Source organism: Pteronotus mesoamericanus, unplaced genomic scaffold (genome assembly GCF_021234165.1).
Source record: "Pteronotus mesoamericanus isolate MK-2021 breed Mesoamerican mustached bat unplaced genomic scaffold, CSHL_Meso_final contig_78, whole genome shotgun sequence".
In the NCBI taxonomy this organism is placed as follows: domain Eukaryota; kingdom Metazoa; phylum Chordata; class Mammalia; order Chiroptera; family Mormoopidae; genus Pteronotus; species Pteronotus mesoamericanus.
Window position 1 is genome coordinate 6,500,085 of NW_026555258.1, and position 18,823 is coordinate 6,518,907.

The 18,823-nt window shown below is 60.8% G+C and overlaps 2 protein-coding genes across 3 annotated transcripts in view; one reads left to right on the top strand and one right to left on the bottom strand.

Moving 5' to 3' along the window:
• Nucleotides 1-6,535, top strand: part of NIBAN2 (niban apoptosis regulator 2) — a 48,585-nt gene extending 42,050 nt beyond the window's left edge. The window contains exons 9-14 of the mRNA XM_054584347.1: nucleotides 873-1,060; nucleotides 1,968-2,123; nucleotides 2,627-2,743; nucleotides 2,986-3,093; nucleotides 3,214-3,325; nucleotides 3,860-6,535. Of these exons, the coding sequence (XP_054440322.1) occupies nucleotides 873-1,060; nucleotides 1,968-2,123; nucleotides 2,627-2,743; nucleotides 2,986-3,093; nucleotides 3,214-3,325; nucleotides 3,860-4,455 (1,277 nt within the window). The 3' untranslated portion in view covers nucleotides 4,456-6,535. The remainder of the gene's footprint in view (nucleotides 1-872; nucleotides 1,061-1,967; nucleotides 2,124-2,626; nucleotides 2,744-2,985; nucleotides 3,094-3,213; nucleotides 3,326-3,859) is intronic.
• A 1,284-nt stretch (nucleotides 6,536-7,819) lies between these two features.
• LRSAM1 (leucine rich repeat and sterile alpha motif containing 1) overlaps nucleotides 7,820-18,823 on the bottom strand; it is a 34,850-nt gene continuing 23,846 nt past the window's right edge. The window contains exons 20-26 of one of the 2 annotated variants that reach the window (XM_054584349.1): nucleotides 17,899-17,979; nucleotides 16,285-16,380; nucleotides 14,256-14,354; nucleotides 13,329-13,460; nucleotides 12,159-12,240; nucleotides 9,494-9,639; nucleotides 7,820-8,329 (exon numbers count right to left, since the gene is read on the bottom strand). In XM_054584349.1, the coding sequence (XP_054440324.1) occupies nucleotides 8,204-8,329; nucleotides 9,494-9,639; nucleotides 12,159-12,240; nucleotides 13,329-13,460; nucleotides 14,256-14,354; nucleotides 16,285-16,380; nucleotides 17,899-17,979 (762 nt within the window). In that variant the 3' untranslated portion in view covers nucleotides 7,820-8,203. Of the gene's footprint in view, nucleotides 8,330-9,493; nucleotides 9,640-12,158; nucleotides 12,241-13,324; nucleotides 13,461-14,255; nucleotides 14,355-16,284; nucleotides 16,381-17,898; nucleotides 17,980-18,823 lie in introns of both variants that reach the window. The other variant, XM_054584350.1, reaches the window with a different exon arrangement.

Here is an 18,823-nt window from a genome sequence, read left to right on the forward strand (position 1 = left end):
GTCTGAGCTGCTGTTTTTCCAGCCCCTGTAAGTTGGTTTTTGGCTGTTATTTCTATAAACCCAGATCTTGAAGATCTCAAGTGTTGGTCAAGGAGGGTCAGCCGGCTGCTCCTCTTCGGTCGATCTGCTTAACTTTTTAATGATTCACTTTTACCAAGTCGAACTTTTCCAAGTCGATTTATGTGCCTCTCTTTTCCCAGTCGGATGGGACCCTTGCGGTCCCTTGTCACCACAATGCTTTGGCTAGAATAGTCCATCGCCCACGAGTTATTCTTCACCGGCTGGGTTCATGAGTGGGTAGGACACCAAGAGGCACCATTTATTCTGCGGGACAAACAAGGCTAGCCGGGCAGAGCAGAGGGAGGGGCGTCAACACCCCCAGGCCAGAGCGTCCTGGAGACGGTCCCTGTTCACAGGGCCACGGCCTTTCACCTGCTCCCGCTGAGCCAGCCGCGCCATTCCAGGGCAGGGCTGGGCCCAGGGTTTGTAAAACGCGAAGCCTCATTGAAGCTACTTAAGTGTTTTCCCCATTTTTAAAAAAAACAACAACTGAGCAAGATCCCCAAAGCTGCCCCTAGGTAAGCAGAAAAACTGCCAGCACCTTTAGACTACCAGTTCTATTAGTCTCCTGCCATGCCAGTTTCTGGAATAGCAGGGTCCAATCTCAGAAGACCCTGTCATTTTGGCTCCATGGATTTATTGTCTTTCCGGTCTCTAGAATCAGTGTTTGCTGTTGTTGTCTCCAGTGGTTTTCTTTAAAAAAAAACAAAAACAAAAAACAAACCCAACAGCTCGCCTCTCGCCCTGGGGCTCGGGGAGGCCGGGGGCTGCTCCCAGGGGCATGTCAGCTAACCCGCTCCCCCTGGGCACAGGCTTCATCCTCCCCAAGGCGGAGGTGTGCGTCCGGAACCACGTCCAGCCCTACATCCCGTCCATCCTGGAGGCCCTCATGGTGCCCACCAGCCAGGGCTTCACCGAGGTGCGGGACGTCTTCTTCAAGGAGGTCACCGACATGAACCTGAACGTCATCAACGAGGGCGGCATCGACAAGCTGGGCGAGGTGAGGCTGCACTCGACCCCGGGGAGGGCGGGGCTCCTCCTGGGTTTGGGTCCGATCTGCCCCTGTCAAGCCGTGACCCAGGGCAGGCCGCTCCCCTCCCAGCGTGGCCTGTGAACAGGGTCTGAGAGGCTGAGTACATGAGGCTGAAGCTGTTGGCTGTTCTGTTGGGGGCCAGCAGTTAGGGGGAAGGGGGGCTTAATCCCCTGCCACCAGCCTTTATACGCCAAGCAGGTTGCTAAACTGTTAAAGAACTTAATGGAGAAGGGAGGGAGGGAGGGAGGAGAAGAAGGAGAGGAAGGGAGGAGGGAGAGGCCAGCCTCAGACATGAGCAACATGATTGCCAGGGAAGGGCTTGATACGTGTCTGCCATCTCACGTGCCCCACAAGCAGCCCAGCGCTCCCACGGCTCCTCAGTTAGCTGGTTCTCGGGGTGAACGCCCTCCCACAGGCCCCATACTGGGGTGCTTGGCTGCCTGGAACCCCATCTGGTTGTCGGGTGCCGATAGAATAGATCCTGTAATCTTAGCCTCCTCTTCCATAATTCGAATCGGAGAGTCCACAGACAATAATAATCACGGAATTTGAGAACCTGAAAGGACTGTAGAGATCATGGGAAAGCATCTGATTTTGAGGTTGAGGACCGTGAGGCTCAGAGAGGGTGTACCTGCCCAAGGCCACCTAGTCGCGCCCTCACTGGGAAGGATGGGAACCTGTCTCCCAGCACCCAGGTTCTGCTACGTGCCTCCTGCCCTCAGACCCCCACCCTCTCGCTCTGGGCCCCCCATCCCCAGAGGCCTTCTCTGGTGTGGGCGCCAGCCCAGGGCCTCGACTCCGAGGGCCCAGGCGAGGTGTGGGTCTGTGGGGGCTGCCTGGCCCCCACATCCCACGCATCCCTGTTGCCCTGCAGTACATGGAGAAGCTGTCCCAGCTGGCGTATCACCCCCTGAAGATGCAGAGCTGTTACGAGAAGATGGAGCCGCTGCGGCTCGACGGGCTACAGCAGCGTTTCGACGTGTCCAGCACGTCCGTGTTCAAGCAGCGAGCCCAGATCCACATGCGTGAGGTGCGCCCGAGGCTGCTGCGCCAGCACACCCCTCGCGCCCCTGCCTTCCCCGGCCCCCGTCTCCTGGGGGTCCCTGCCGCCTGGCCCCACGCTCCTCACGCTGCCCTGCAGCCCTGTGTGCTCTCCTGCTCTGGGTGCGTGCACTCTCCCACCTGTTTGGAATACCTGCCCCTTTGTTCATCTGGCTAATTCGAACTCACCTTCCAGGTCTCAGCTTAGAGACCCCTTCTTCCATGAAGCCCTCCTTGCTCCCCCAGCCCCTTCCTGCAGGGCCCAGGGCCTCTGTTTCCTAGTCCCTTGGGGCAGGGGCTGGCCCCGGTGCCTAGCACTGTGCCAGCACCCAGTAGGCACTAGCGATGTGAGGGCGTGAGCGCAGTGAGCGTGTGCACAGGCCTCCACTCCTCCCGGGCGGGCCTGGGAGAGCTGGCTGAGCCCCTTGGAGGTGTGCAGGAAGGGGCTGTGGTCACTCCGGGGCCTTCATGTGCCCGCTGTGTGCCCCGCAGCAAATGGACAATGCCGTGTATACCTTCGAGACGCTCCTGCACCAGGAGCTGGGGAAGGGGCCCACCAAGGAGGAGCTGTGCAAGTCCATCCAGCGGATCCTGGAGCGGGTGCTGAAGGTGAGTGGCCCCGGCCCCGCCTTTGGCCTGCCTGTCCTAAGTGTGGCCTGGCCCTGAGCCCCGTCCCCGAGCCCCGTCCCCAGGCCGGCACCGGGCTTGCTGCTCCTATAGGAGGCGCTACTCACCCTCTCATACAAATGGGGATGCGGGGGCTCGGGTCAGACCACTGGCCTTCTGTCCTTCTGCCAGTGGCCGGCGGAGCCCACTGACTCCGAGCCCCTTGCCCTTCCCTTTCCTGGCAGAAATACGACTATGACAGCAGCTCCGTGCGGAAGCGCTTCTTCCGGGAGGCACTGCTGCAGATCACGATCCCCTTCCTGCTCAAGAAGCTGGCTCCCACCTGCAAGTCGGTGAGCACCGGCGCCCCCTCTCCGCCCCGCGGCCTCGGCCCCCTCCTGGTCCCCGCGGTGCAGCCTGCGGGCCCCATCTGCCCCAAGGCCCTGACCGCCCCTCTCTGCCCCGCCCTGCAGGAGCTGCCCCGGTTCCAGGAGCTGATCTTCGAGGACTTTGCCAGGTTTATCCTGGTGGAGAACACGTACGAGGAGGTGGTGCTGCAGACGGTCATGAAGGACATCCTGCAGGGTGTGTGCCTGCCTCCCACCCGCCGCCCCCGCTGGGAGGGCCACTGCAGCGCTGGGTGGGCGTCGCCCCCAAGGCCCTGGCTGCTGTTGGGATTCTTCTTGCCAGGAGGGTGAAGGAGGCTGCCCAGAGGTCTTCCTGGGGGGGTCAGGGAAGGTGCAAAGAAAATCATGAGATTTCTGTCTCTGGGCTGGGGTGGGCCCACTGTTAGCTGCGTGGTCACAGGAAGGTAGCATCAAGCCCTCTGTGCCTTAGTTTCTCTGTGGGTCCTTGGCATTTTGGAGAGTGTCAGGTGCGTGACAGGGTGACATGGTGGTTACAGGCTTGGGCTCTGGGTTAGCATCACGCACGGCTCCTCCTTCCTAGTGGTGAGGCCTGGAATAAGTCACGTCCCAATTACAACGCCCCCACAGGCTGCAGGGAGGCCTCAGTGGATGGTGCCGGTCACGGGGGCGGGGCGGGGGGCACAGTGAAGGGTGTGGTGGCGGCTGTGGTCCCTGTGGTAAAGGCCCTGACGACGCCCTTTTGGCCCCGCAGCCGTGAAGGAGGCCGCCGTGCAGCGAAAGCACAACCTGTACCGAGACAGTGTGGTCCTGCACAACAGCGACCCCAACCTGCACCTGCTGGCTGAGGGCTCGCCCATCAACTGGGGTGAGGAGTACAGTGGTGGTGGCGGTGGCAGTGGGGACAGAGGCAGCCCCAGCCCCCGTGCCCTGGAAGCAGCCACCATCTCCGAAAAGCGACGGCGTGCCAAGCAGGTGGTGTCCGTGGTCCAGGACGAGGAGGCAGGGCTGCCCTTGGAGGCTGGCTCTGAGCCACTGTCACCGGCGTCCCTGGACAGTGTCACTGAGCTCCGTGGCCTACTGGCCCCGAATCTGAGGGCCGAGAGCCCCCCGCCGGCAGTGCCCCTGCTCAACGGGGCCCCTGTGCAGGAGAGCTCCCAGCCCGTGGCCGTCCCTGAGGCCTCACCGCCTGCCTCGCCCCTCCGGCAACCCCCACCTGGAAAGGCTGTGGACCTTGAGCCTCCCAAGCCCAGCGATCAGGAGACTGGGGAACAGGTGGCCAGCCCTGGTGGCCGCCCCCCCATCCACACCACCACCGAGGACAACGCAGGGGTGCAGACTGAGTTCTAGGCTGGCCGCCCCCAAGCTTCTGCTGGACAAGGCACCCGCCCCTCCCTCCGAGGCGCTGGCAGGCGAGGCTCCGTCCGCAGCGGGATCGGTGCCCCTGGGTGGAGGCGGGACAGGCGGGGCACCTCCGGGGCTGGGCAGGGACGGACGCTCCTGAAGTCACTTTATTTGGGTTTGGTCATACTTTATTGTTTCATTTTCTGTTTCGTGGGGTGAACTTGGCTTTCCAGCTTGTGCTGGGAGCTGAGCGTAGCTGAGGGGGCTGGGGAGCACCCGGTGGCCCCAGTTCTCTGGGCCCTCCTTTCCTGCCTTTCTTCTGTGGCCCGTTTCCCTTGGGGGTCTTGCCTTCCTTGCAAAGCGGGAGGTAAAGGCATCGTCTGCTGTGACTCAGAGCCCATGAATTCCCTCCCGTCACCAGGGGCTGGTTGGAGCTTGGAGCCAGGAACACGAGTGCTCAGGCCCATCTCCTGCTCTTCCAGGCTGGGCCCAGAGGCCCCGCTTTCCCCTGCCTGGGTAAGGGGAGGTGCAAGGAGGGTGTCTTCAGGCTAGAGCCTGGCTCAGGGGCTGGGAGGCTGGGGGAAGGCCTGCACAAGAGGGCAGATGGGGCCACAGGCCTCATGGGGGGGATGGAATAGAAAGGCCTGGAATGTGCTGCTCTGGGGCAAGGAAGTGTCCAAGGGCAGGGAGGAGCGAGCCGGGAGAGCAGGAGGCCAGAGGGCAGAGGGAGGTTGCTGGAGGCCAGCAGGCCCTCAGGCCTTTGTCTGTCCCCACTTCCGGCCGCAGCGGCCTCCTTCCGCTTGCGTGCCGGGATGATCCTGTCTTCGGGAGCCCGCCTGTCCTCCTGCCCCCTCTGTGCCCACACGCACTTTGCTCAGAGGCAGGGTTGGGTGGGTGTGGATTCTGTCTCCCGAGGCCACCCCCAAGGTACGTGCTGTCCACTGAGGGAGCTGCTAGGGCTCCCGAGGGCCACAGCTGCCCGAGGCACTGCTGGTGGCTGCTCTGAGGACTTGGGGTCAGGCGGGGGTTTGGCCCTGCTGCCTCTTTCACCAAGTCCCCTTGCTCTGAACATTCCAGGCCCTTTTCTCAAATATGAGTTAGGGGGCCCCCCTGCCCTTCAGCTTCGTGTTCCTGGGGGTGGGAGTCAAGCCAAGGCAGCATCCAGGCCCCGCTCCTGCTGCTCTGGGTGGAGGCCCGCAGGGCAGAGCAGACCTTCAGGGTCCTCCAGCGGGGTCCCACCCAGCCCTGCACCCTTCTTCCCTTTAACCTGCTTCCTGGGGCCTGGGCCTCGAACCCCCAGGACATGAGGCAGTGGCTGGTGCTCAGGGTCCCCTGGTCCCCCCCAGCCCTAATCTCAGACACCTCACCAACCTCTCATAACAACACATTCCATCTCGAGATGCTGTCCTTTAGTGCCTTCTTTTGGGGTTTTCCAATCATCCTTCCTGGATATTGTATTGAAAATATTATGCAAACTGTTTAAGCTCTACTAATCAATAAATGCTTTATTTAAAGCCAGTGGCCTGTGTGTGGTGCTGGCGGGGGGACCTGGGCCGGACACTGTGTCCGGGAGGCCCGTGCACGCACCCCGGCTTTCGGGGCTCACCGGACCGAGCACCTGTGTCAGGGCTCTTGCATAATCCCATTTTACGGAGGAGGAAACTGAGGCTCAGAGAGACGCCGCAGAGCATGGAGGGGACTGGCTTGCTGGCCACTCAGGCAGCTTCCCTGGCTGGGCCTGGGCAGGGTGCTCGTCAGGGAGCCCCGGGTGACAGGCCAAGCCGCTCCAGCAGCTCTGAGGCCACGTGGCCTTGGGGCACCCCTGGTCATGGGGGCGGGGGGCTGGCTCTTGCTGGATCCAGACAGTGATGCCAACGTTTTCAGGACTTCTGGTCACACCGCTAGTGTGGTGCCATCATCACCATCACCGACTGAGGCCCAGGAGGGCGGGGAAACTTGGCGGAGGTTATGGGGCACAGGGAGCCCCCCATGCCCACAACTGGTGGGGATGAGTTCCCTCATCCGGAGTAGAAGTGTGTCCTGTGGGTGGGATGGCAGCCAGGCACCGTGGGAGCTGTGGGCTTCCGTGGTGCCCGCCTGCCCACGGCGGCCAGTGGCCGAGGGCTGGTCAGCAAGGGCTGGGTGTGAGATGGCGGGGCCGCGGGGCCAGGACGGAATACTCCTGCTGTCCTGCCGTTGTCAGCCACACCCTCTGCCTCGGGCTCCGCTCCTACGAAAGGTGACTCACCGCAGTCCTCTCTCCCAGGGCAAACGTCGAGCTCTGCAAAGGGGCCCTGCCCACCTCACATCCCAGTCTCCCCTCTCGACCAGGAGGAGTCCCAAAGCGGGGTAGGAGGGAGAAAGGGACTGTCAAAGGTCTCGGGGAAAGAAGACCTCACGGGAGGAGGCCCAGCTCCTGCTGAGAAAGCAGGACTCACGTCACAAGGGGCCTTTGTCCGCTTTGGTGCCTGGGATTGACCAGTGGCCCAAGGAGGCAGGGAAACAGAGGCCCAGGGCTCTTTCTGCCACCTGAGGGCCTGTCCTTCACATCCAGGTGGCTCTCTGCACCCCGGGCGAGCGCTCAGCGCCTCCTGGTGGCCACTGGTCTGTGTCGGGCCCCATCATGCCCTCTGCGGAGCGGGCAGGAAAGAGGCTGGAAGGCTGGCCCACTCAGCGGGAGAGGCCAGCGGCAGAGGCCTGCCTCTGGCCCAGAGAACAAGGTGCCCTTGGCTCCAAACCGTTTGCCAGAAAAGGCACAAGAAGCATGCAGCTCTGCGGCAAGCACAGGGCGCGGCTCCTAGAACAGCCTGCTTGGCCGCACAGTTCAAACGCGGCGCTGCTGCATCCCAGTGCAAGGTCCTGGGCGCTCAGCCCCTGAGCCGGGGCTCCTTCCTCAGGGACAACGACCACAGAGCGTGGGCCCAGCCCAGCACAACCTGCTCTCCCTGAGGCCCTCTCCCCACCCCAACAAGGGGAGGGTTGCTAACTCCCCATTCGGGAATGTCTCTCCTCCTCCTTTCCTTCTGACTGAGGAGCAGCCGCCCCCCACCCCCGGACCCCCACAGGCTCCATCAGGACCCAGTGATGACTCCGACGAAGCAGGCGGGTTTATTGACACTGACGTTCTTGTTTTGGGTCTGCAAAGCTCGCCGGCAGCCCTTGAGCCGCATGGGATGAGGGGGTGCCGATCTGGAGAGCAGAGGGGCCCAGAGCACCGGGGGCAGCAGCAACGGCGGGCACAGAGGGGCTGCTGCTGCTTGTGGCACAAGGCCCACACTGAACACCTTCCGGCCAATCAGAAGATGGCCCTTGGTGGCCTGTGGCCACCCCTCCCCCCAGCCAGGGCCCTCCTGCCCTCCCACCAGCTGCTGAACAGGACGGCACTGTCTGTGTTCCCCAGATAAGGACACTGAGGCTCCCGGAGGGACAGGGTCCTGCCATAGCCAGCTGGGAGTGGCAGAGCCGCCCTGGCCAGGACAGCCCTGTGCTCAGGCAGCGGCACAGCTGCCACGCCACACCCAGACCCTTCGTAGGGCCACGAGGGACCCTCCCTCTCCTTTCACAGAATTCAGGTCCTGGTTGGGAACGCTTTCTGCCCTGGCCCAGGGGCGCTTGGATGTCAAGGGTGGGGGCCTCCTCCTGGGCTGCGGGGCAGGGCCCAGGACAGAGGAGGGGGCCTTACTAGTCTGGGTTGGGCAGGGGGCGAGCGGGGTCCCCGCGCCTGCGGGTGGCAGAGCGGGGCCAGGGCTGGCGCTCAGCTGCTGTGGTAGATCCGGAGGCGCTGGGCGATCTCCTGGCGGCACAGCGGGCAGGTGCGCAGCGGCTGGCAGCACTGTGGGCAGCAGCAGACGTGGCCGCAGTTGAGGAAGATCATCTGTGCCTGAGGAGAAGAGAGCTGGGCGTCTGGGCTCTGCCTCCGGGGTTGTCGCAGTCGTCCTGACCCACCCAGCCATTCCGGAACCATCCACCACACACAGCGCCGGCGAAGACCTAGCTCTTCCTTCTGGGAGCAGTTTGGCACTATTTCTCCATTTTTTGTTAAAATTCTTTCCATGCCCATAGGCCCCACCCCTTTCTAAAATAAAACTGGGTTATATTCCCCGATGTTTTACCCCTTGCCTCCCCTGCCTGCCACCCACCTTGGACAGTCCCCACCCCCGCACGGGGGCAGCGGAGCCGTGCTCTGCCCCGCGCGGCTCAAACGGGCTCTGCTGGGGGGCGTGAAGGCTGTTCCCAGCGTGTGTGGCTTTGTGCTCTTGCCCAGCCCCTCAACCTAAAAACGGCTCCAACATTGTGGCTCAGGAGCCATGTCTGAGCTTTGCTACAGCATCTCCTCTCTTTAGGAAAGCGCTGTGAAGCAATCGCCAAAGGCCTGCCCCCAACTTGGCTCAAGGCTGTTCAGCACAGCACTGTTTGTAGTAACAAGAAATTCAAAGCCCTACCTATGGGGCCCAAAAGCAGAAAACTGGTTAAATGTATAACCAAAGAGTCCTTCCCTACCATGGCCTGTCCTGGGTCTGGTAAAGACCTTGGGGTAATCGGATGCTCGACCCTGGTCGCCTTTTCTAAAGGGATCTCCTGGTGGAGGGAGGGGTGGCCTTAATCTTGTATGCTATGTTGTTCAATTTCTACAATGAGAGTGAATTTTGTTAAAGTTTTCTTAAAAGATGGTTTTAAAATAGCCTCTTCAGAGAAAAATGTGTTGTTGATCTTTGACAACTTGGGAAGTTAATGTTGATATTTAACGACTTGGGAAATTTTCCTTAGTGTATTTGCTAAGTAGGGAAAAACCCGCTTTTGAAAAAAAGGCCCAGAACATGATGTTAGCAATGCTCATGTTTGGGTCATGGGATCATGGGTCATTTTTTATTTCCTGCATTTCCCACAATCTCTAATGAACACAATTTATTTACAGAACTGGGAAGGAGTGTTTGGGAAGACCGTGGCAGGGGGGTGGGGGGTGCCGCAGGTGCGCGGGGCAGGCTCAGCAAGCGGAGTGCAGGCGCCCTCGGCCAGTGGCCTGCACACGCTGGCCCAGACTTACCTCCCGCTCCAGGCACACGACGCACTCTGACGTCGGAGTCTCTGGCTCCGCGGGCGGAGCCGAGGGCCTCACCGGCTCAGGGAACTCCTCCGGCGCCGTGGGCTCCAGGGCCCCGAGGGCCTCCTCCCGGGGTGGTTTCAGCAGCTCTGTGGGGATGGACAGAGAGGCTGAGCCAGGGTCACGCCCAGTGCTCCCAACCCCCTGCGGGCGGCCCTGGCCCTGCCTGACTCACCACATCGGCCGGCGGCTCGGCAGCGAGCTGCAAGGTGAGGGGCACTGCGATCTTGGAGTCAGGGAAGGGCCGCCTCGCCGCGCACCCTCTTACCCCTCCTCTCCAAGTCTTAAACCCCCGCCCCAGCCCCACCCCTGTCTGTAACACGGGATCGCTGGGGCGCTGGCTTGGGGGGGGCCTCTCAACCCTGACCTCCCCGGATCCTTGTTGGCCCCCCTGCAAGTAGCTCTCGGTCATTCTCAGAGATGAGGAACTGGACAGAGAGGGGCAGCCACCTGCCTGGAGCCACAGGGCCACCTGGTGGCAGAGCCGCGGCACAGGACCTGGTAAGGGGCTCTGGGGTGGACTGGGCCTCCCTCTCAGCTTCTCCACCTGATGGCCCAGGAGACAGGCTGGCCGCCATCCATCGGGGCTCGGAGGCACGGGTGGAGGCATGAGAAGTCCCCGCGACGGCCCCCTCCAGCGCCCGGGCAGGGCCCCGCTGTGCCCACGGCTCTGCCCTGGGGCCAGCATCCAGCCCCAAGGCGGGCATCAGAGTGGGCCCTTACAAAGTGCGGCCTCTTCTATCATCAGGCAACGGGCCCCACCGACATCCCCGAGTCCTTCAGCCCCGACCCCCACCCTGATCACAGTGCATGTTTCACTTAGTCTATGGTTTGAATTACAAATAGTATCTTTTTTAATAATTGGAAAACCTGAGGATGTAAAAAGGCTATTACAACACTAGACACACTCTAGGGTATCAGGGTGCCCCAAAGCACCCTCGTAGGGAGCCCTCCTACATTCACTGCAACACCCATCGAGGCCTGGGAGCTGTAACAGAACTGGTGGGAAAATGCCTGAGGATTTCCTATCTCTTCTGGAGCTAAGAAGGAACCCCCCTGCCACAGCCCCCTTCCCTGTGGGGCGGGCACAACCGGGGCATCCCACACGGACGGCGGGGACGGTCTGGGATGGGGGTCGGCTCCGAGCAGTGAGCGGCTCCTGCCAGCCCCAGGCTGGAGTGAGACTGTGCGAGGCAGCCGCTCTGGATGCCGGAGGGGCTCGGAGTGAAAGGGTGCCTTCGCCTCCTGCTCGAGGGAGGAGTGTCTGTTAGGGCTGGGGCGGCCCCAAGTCCTGATGCCAGACTCTTCCTGACCCCCACTCTGAGGCAAGAGCGGGTCAGAGCTGGGGGAACAGACATCTGGCAGATGTCTATTTTGCACCATGTTTGACATTAAAGGACTGGAAGTTTAATGAATTTTTCTCAGGTAGAGTCAGTCCCTGGAGTAAAATGGGCTGGAAGGCTGGAGTCTGCAGACGGCACTGCGCTGCCATCAGCCCTGACACCTGGGCACCCGGGGTCTCTTCTCAGCCGGGCAGCCCGAGCTCCTGCCTCACCCCTACAGTCGGCCCGGCACCTCCCCCTTCAGCCTCTGTCCCCAGCAGACCCCGCCCAAGGGCGGCGGACCCGGAGGCCAGCCCAGCCTGGAGGCCTGCCCTCTGCTTCATCCTCCTTCTCGGCCCCAGGCTTCCCTTCCCTTGTCAAGGCCCTGGGTCTCTTCTCAAGGGAGGCAGCAGAGCCCAGGGGTCCAGCCACTTGCCAGCTCTGTGACTTTACGAGAGGTGAGTTAACCTCTCTCTGCCTCAGTTTCCTCACCCCTCAGATGAGGATAACAACAGTGCCCACCTGGTGGGGTTGAAACAAAGGTGACAGGACACAGCACACGGGAAACGGTCGGCAAACGCCTGGCGCCTGGGCGTGGCTCGGGGCACAGGAGACCTGGCTCCTACGCCAGCCCCTGCGTCAGCCGCAGCCCCTGCTTCCTCCCGGCCTCCAGTGGGCAGGGCGCCTCCCCGACCCGCGCTTGCCCTTCACAAACATCTGTCTGCAGACAAAGCACAGGCCACCCCGGGCACAGTGCTGGGCACGGGGTGCAGCTGGTTTCTCTCTCGATTCCAGGGACCCTGGGCGTGTGGTTCCCAGTGTCTGCGGGGTGGGTTTAGGGAAGGTCACAGGACAGGGAGCCAGGAGGGCCCCGAACTGCTGCATGGAAACTTCCTTTTGTGAAGCCTGTTTTCCTCATTTGTAAATCCTGCTCCTTTAGGGGGGCACTGTAAGGACTGGCAGGGCTGGAACCAGCCTTTATTTTAATTTATTTTTTAAAAAAGATTTCATTTATTTATTTTTAGAGAGAGGGGAAGGGAGGGAGAAGGAGAGGGAGAGAAACAACGATTGGCCACCTTTTGCACACCCCCAACCTGAGACCTAGCCCACAACCCAGGCACGTGCCCCAAATGGGAATTGAACCGGTGACCTTTTGCTTTGCGGGATGATCCCCAACCCATGGAGCCACCTGGTCAGGGCAGGGCTAGAACCAGCCTTTAGGGCGGGACCTGAAAGGTAAGCAGATGATCGCCCCCACCCACAGTCCCCATGCACGGCGTCAGTACCTGGCTGGATCCTGGCCGCGTCCAGCAGCTCCCGGGCTCTGCGCGGGATCTCGTGCTGCAGGCCAGCCTCCGCAACGCCTACCTGCAGTGGTCCAAGAAGAGCAGACTGTGGCCAGGGCTGGCGGGAGCTGGCCGCCTAGCCTGGCCCGGCCCAGCCCAGCCCAGTCCAGCCCGGTGCTGCAGGGCTGCCCTGTCCCTGGCTGCGGGCACTTCGGCTGGACACGGGGAGGCCTGCTGGGCCTGGAATCCTGAGCTCCCCTGTCAGTGTGGCTGAGGGAGAAACTGAGGCCCAAAAGGAAGGCAGCACCGCATGACCTCGCGTCACCCCTGTGAGGACCAGTGAGCCAGCAGCCTCCATCCCAGGTCACTAGGGTGAGACGGGGCTGCTGAGAAGCCGCAGCTCCAGAGTCACCCTCAGCACCCAGAGCACAAGAGCTGGAGCTCGGGCAACAGGGCTCCCCAGCTGCCCTTCTGTCTGGGACAGCCCTTAGGGACAGGCCGTAGAGCAGAGTGGTCAGCCGCATGGACTCCAGCCCCAGGCTGCCCGGCTTGCAACCTGCTGCTCTGTGACCCCAGGCAAACGACCGCCTTAGTGTGTGCCTCAGTTTCCTCTTCTGGAAAGCAATGATGAGCACGCTGCCTGCTGGCCCGGGTCGTGGGCAGGGTTCAGTGAGTTTGTGTGTGGCAAGTGCTTGGCTGCACCCAGCACTGGGAAGCGCTGGGAAGATAGAGCTTCCGCTGGGACCTGTCTCTTCTGACGAGCAAATGAATTAGTGCAACGGACCCCGGAGGTAACTGGGCTCGGCGGGGGGTGCCGTCAGCGATGAGATCTCTACAGCCATGGGGTGGGGCCGGGCCTGGACCAGGCCCCCTCCAAGGTTCTGTCTTGGGCCTCTGATGGGAAGACCCAATCTGAGTGGGTGGGGTGTTCTGGGCCAGCAGGAGCCATGTCCCTGGATTTTCTCAGCCACAGGTATGTAGGGCCCACCCAGCAGGTTGGGGGCAGGTGGGGCAGGTGTGCTGGCCACCTGGAAGCAAGGAGGCCCGGGCACACTTGCCGATAGCAGACCTCACCAGGAGCTGCAGGACGAGCAGGTGGATGCTGGGCCAGGCTGTGCCAATGGCCCAGCTCGCCTCCCCGACCTCGCCCGAGAGGTGGCCGCTACGCACCTTGGCCAGGTCCCCGGGGCTCATCCGGCTCAGCATGTCCAGCGAGATGCGGTGGTGGGCAAAGATGGGCAGGTAGTGCTCGGCTGCCAGCTCCACCAGCAGGGCCGCCAGCTGGCGCTCCATGCCTTCTTCCTGCACCGGCAAAGCCGAGGGCGCCGCGGATGGGAAGGAAGACAAGGAGCTGTTATTCACAACAGCATGCAAAGGGCCTGAATACACCTGACGTAAGATGTAAAATGTACTCTTGGAGCTTTTCTTACAAAAATGCGTGTGTAAGCGCAAAGAGGTAACTGTACAGGAAGTTCACTGCTGCTGTATTTGTAAACTTGAAAATGGTTCGCAACTTAAGTACCCATCACCGGAGGACTGTTTAAGTAAATGAGGGTTCGCCCACAGGCTACACACCATGCAGCTGTCGGGAAACAATGAGGACATCTACTTATCTGTGTAAGCCTGGACACCCGCCTGTCACTATTGCTAAGAGAAAGAAGAAGTGGCCAATAAAGTATGTATAGAAAGGCTCCATTTTTATTTAAAGTTAAAAAAAAAAGTGAGAGGAGAAGGAGGTAGACAGAGACAGAGGAGGGGACCACATCTGTACTGTGCACAGCAGGTGCTCAGAGACCCCACTGTCGCCTGCCTGCGCGGGCACGCACGGCGGGCCCCGCCCCAGCATGGGCCTGTGGGCCTCTTCTGCGGCACAGGGCAGAGACCGGCGGCCATCTGCTCGTCGCCAGAGTGAACCCTCCCTCTCTTGCACTTCTGTCCCTGCTGGGGTCCAACACAGGACCTGGTGCATCATCCGCCAGAAATAGGAACGGGGTAAAACTGCAGGGATCAAGAAGCAGGGTATCCCTGGGGCCCGAGAGGGCCCTCTGAATAGAGGCCCGCCTGGCTCCCGGCGGGCTGGGCGCTACCAGTCCTTACCTGCAGCTTCAAGGACAAGGGTTTCTGGTTCAAGAGCCGTTGGTACTGAATCAGCCAGTAATTTTCCTGCTTGGTTTCACTTTTGGCTTCTAACTCCATCTGCCAAGAATGAAGCAGATGCTGTTAGTTACAAATTGGCAAACGAAACCAATAATGACAATGATAACGTTGAGCTACACTCCTCCGAGCTTGGGGATGGTGCTTGGTACTTTACAAACAACTTTCCTACCCACTCTCCTCGCTTCACTTAGGCCACAGCAGCAGGAAAGGCAGGAAGCGCCACTCGCCCCTTTACTGCTGAGGCTGTGCCCACAGATGGCGCACACCTGGCGGGGGCCTGAACCTGGGCTGCCGACACCTGGCACCTCGCTTTGTGCACCACGAGCCTGGGAGGGACACTGTCCCGTCCACTCATGGAAACAGCAAATCGCTAAGCAGCCACCTCTTTCTCCCGCAAAGCTCAGGCTGGTCTTCTGGGTGCCAGGCAGGGAAAGAAATAGGGTCCCAAGGATACCTTCAGCTTCTGGAGTGGCCTTCGCTCATTTGACAAAGCCAGAGAATTATAAACATGCTATTGAAACCGATCCCTTCCTTCTGTCATTCAACAAATACTGCTTGAGAGTTGTTCTGGGCCAGGCACTGGGCGAGGTGCTGGGGACAGAGCAGTGAGCGAGGGACCCTGATGGCAGCTCACACTTTCCGAGCGCTATGTGCTGCCCTCTGTGCTGTGTGCTGAGAGGGCCGTCTTACTTAACTCTTGTAACTGTGAAACAGGTTCGACTTCACGAGTGCAGAAACCGAGAGTCAGAGTAATAGTAGCCGCCCAAGGTCTGAGCTGCCCAGGGTCGGGGCCCGGATGCAGGCCCGGGTACTCTGAACCGCTGAGCGGGCCCACCCAGGATGCAGCCGCGCTGGGAGCCAGGTGTGCCGGGGAAGCAGGACTCCAACCCACGCACTGCCCTGGGTGGTCGCTCCTGGGCCTTGCCAAGCTGGCTCCCCTCTCCTGGCCTTGGCCCGCCCTGCGCTGTGGACCCACCTCTCTTCTGGAACCCGTGACCCTGACATCCACGTTCTGCTGAGGCGGTGCCCCTCCCCTAGACAGTGAGTCCCTCGAGGCCTCTTGAGGGCAGGAACACAGGGCCACAGCATATGGCTGCCCCTGCGCAACGCCCACGTTGCTACAATCTGTAGACGACAGCAGTGAGGCACCGCAAGGGAAGGCTGGCTTCTGATTAGCACGGCGTGGCGTCTGGGCCTATGCAAGGCTCAGGGAGCAGCTGGCCTCCGTCTCCTCCGCGCCCCACACAGGGCCTGCCCAGGTAGAGCTGGGCACGCCTGGAGCAGCAGTGATGCTGCGACCGGTGGGCTGGCTGGCTGGCTGGCTGGCCTCTGCCCCCACCGCTCAGCGCGCTGGGGGTCTGGAGGACACGACCCAGCCAGCCTACTACCTGAACGGGGCTCTGCCGCCCTAAGGACATGCCGGCGTCAAACCCCTTTGGAAACAGAGAACAAATGGGCAACTCCTGCCAAAGGCTTATTCAAAGGCCTGCCTTGGGCACAGCACATCCTCTCCTGGGCCTCCGTCCTGAGTGAATGCTCAGCTGCCCTCAAATACTTAGCTACAAAGATGGTCAGAGAGCACGGCTGATAAAAGCAAAGGACGGAGAGTGGTCTTAATGCTCAGCAATGGGCTAACCGATGGCCTATCCCAGCATAGCCATGACGGGAACGCTGAGGAATAGTTGAGGGACATGAAGAGAGTGGATGACAGTGAGCTGGTCACCCAGGGGTGTGCGCTGCTGTAGGTTTGAAGGCACGTGCATGCACAGCTATAAACACACAGCACAATTTTGCAAAAATATACGTCAAAACATTAGCAAGAGGCAACCCTCAGAAGCGAGGTTCCTTTCCTTTGTACTTTCCGTTTTTTTTCTTTGATGAACAACTATGACTTGAATGCCAAAGTTTTCTAAGGACCCCTCAAGGGGAAGCAGCCCCGGCGCGACGTGGTCACGGAAGCCCGACGCACCAGGATCTCCCGGAGCTCTTCCTCTCGTTGTGTCTTCTCCTTGAGCAGCTGCTGCAGCAGGGAGCTGAGCGCCCAGCGCTGCTCTGAGATCATCTCCTGCAACACAAGACTGCATCCAGTGCCGCTGGAAGCCCACGGCGTCCCCACTGCACCATGTGGCAGGATCCCCCTCACTCGGTTCTCAGCTGCCCCCCGGGGGCCCCAGGGCCCGACTCAATCCAAGGCCCTGCCCACAGTCTAAGGCTGAGAATCAGGGGACAGAGCCAAGGGGTCCCCCTGCGGGGGCATCCCCTCCCCACCTCCTCCTAAGCCCGCATCTCCCTTCCCCACGGGGCTAAGGCTGGGCATGGGATCTAGCGGCTGATGTCCGTGGGGTGGTAAGAAACAGCAAACAAAGGAAATGACAAGCCATGGCGATCCGGCTTCCTTGCTGACTAGAGCCCGGGGGACAGCACATGGAGCCGGGCTGGTGTCACCCACAACAGTCTGGAAGGCTCTACACAGATGGACAGGCATGCGAACAGAGTAGAGCCCTCGTCTGTGTCCGCGTTCCATTCACGACTGATCTGGGGAGCCCCTGGAGGCCCTGAAAATGGAGCCCGCAAGCCCCAACAGGCAGGAGGCAGGACGCCTGCTCCGAGCGCAGCCCCTCCTCTCTGAGGGCCAGCGCAGGCCCCCGCTAGGCTTTCCGTTTGCCGTTCACCCCGTCGGATGGCCCTGACCAGGCTGGGCCTGGAAGATTCTTACTGCCACTTTATGGGGGGGAGAAATGGAGGCCTGGGGAGGAAAGTGACCTGCCTAAGGTCCCACAGCACATCCGTGGTGGACCCCAGACCAGGACGCCAGACTGCAGTGTTCTTGCTCTGTACTGAGAAGCCCACGAGACAGCCTGAGACTCCGCCACTGAGAAGAGAAGGCTGTCTCTGCGCAAAGCCCGGGGAAGGGCACGCGTTCCTGCACGCCGCTGACATGACAGACCCATGGGGTGCAAGCGGGAGACTGAGGAGCCGAGGAGGGAAAGGGCCACTCTTTTTCCCCTTCCTGCCCGGGCCACACAGCCAGACTGTGCTGGGACAGGACCCAGGTCCCAGGCTTGCAGCCCAAAACGCTGCCAGCTGGTCCCTGCTTTCCCTTCCCTGTGAGCAGGCCACTGGGGCGGAGCTCCCGCAGAAGCTGCCTGTAGGGGGTGGCTCAGTAATAGCTGGGTCCTCTCCTCCAGACACTCCTGGGACACCACAGAAACTCCTCCCCAAAAAGATGTCAGCCCGTGAGTTGAACCAGCGCCCCAGAAGCATGGCTTGAGGAGACAGGACGCTCAGCAGCAACCCCGCTCCGAAACAAAGAGAATGCGAAGATGGAGATGGTGCCTGGGTAGCCTTGGCAATGAAACCCTCCTTCCTCTGACCCTCCTGCCTGGCAACGGGCTGACTCTGCCCCTCCCCCCGGCCTGTGCGCCCATCGGCGCCTGGGACTGGGCCACCCTCCTACATCACGGCCACAGAGGAGGCCTGCCCTGCCTGCTGAAAAGCCACTGCTGAGAGGCAGTGGGGACACCAGGTGGGGGGCTTGATCCGGGGACGGGGAGGGACAGGGCAGCCAGGGAGCCCTACATACCTGTAGTGCCTCTGTGTCCAGGGATTTCCTCTTTAACTCCAGCTGTGTCAGCTGCAATAACTCAGTTTCTATTAACTTAATCTAAACAGAAGACGAGACAGGGTTTTTTATTCACATTAACCACCATTCAGCTCTGCCCCACTGCTCTCTGATGGCCAAGTGGGGTCTAAGAATCTTTTCTGGGGGGTTTCTGGAATAAAGGGGTCCTGAGTGATATTGGGGGGATGGATATGCTTGTCCTGGTCAATACTGTTGACCAAAGTCTAAGCACAGGGGCTCGGTCAGGGTGGGTGCGGAATAAGGGGTCGTGGAGCGAGGAAGGGGCTTTCCTTCAAGGTTCAGGCCAGAGGGAAGAGCAAACATGGAATCTCCCTGAGCCTCTTCCGGGTCCAAAGCTCTTGCTTCCTCTGAACAGCTGGCACAGAGGGGAGCAGAGGGTAATGGAAGGGACTGAATAACAACAACAGGAATAATAGCTGGTGTTGATTGAGGATTCTGTGTGCTAGACCTGTCCCGGACACACTGCGTGTCCTATTCATCAGTTCTGGCCATGAGGGGTTATTATTGCCTCCATTTTATAGACAAGGAAACTGAGGCTCAGAGACATTAAGTCACTTGCCCACCGACACCAAGCAGGTAGGTGAGGGAGCCCTTTCCCTAGGGTGGGCCTGCCTGGGGTCTCAAGGGGTACAGCCAGCCTGGTGGGTCAAGGGCCCCCACAGTGAGACTGTCTAGGGGTCCCTGCACACCCTCAGGGTGTGACTGAGGGCTTTTAGCCCCAGATGTCAGGCTCCACAGCCGGTCTCTACCCTGTGCCTATGACCCTATGACCCTGGGCCCTAAGTTCTATGTCCCCACCAACCCCTGGTCAGAGGAATGAGCTTCATGTCTGGCTATGTAGGGTTGAAATTAAAGAAGGAAATAA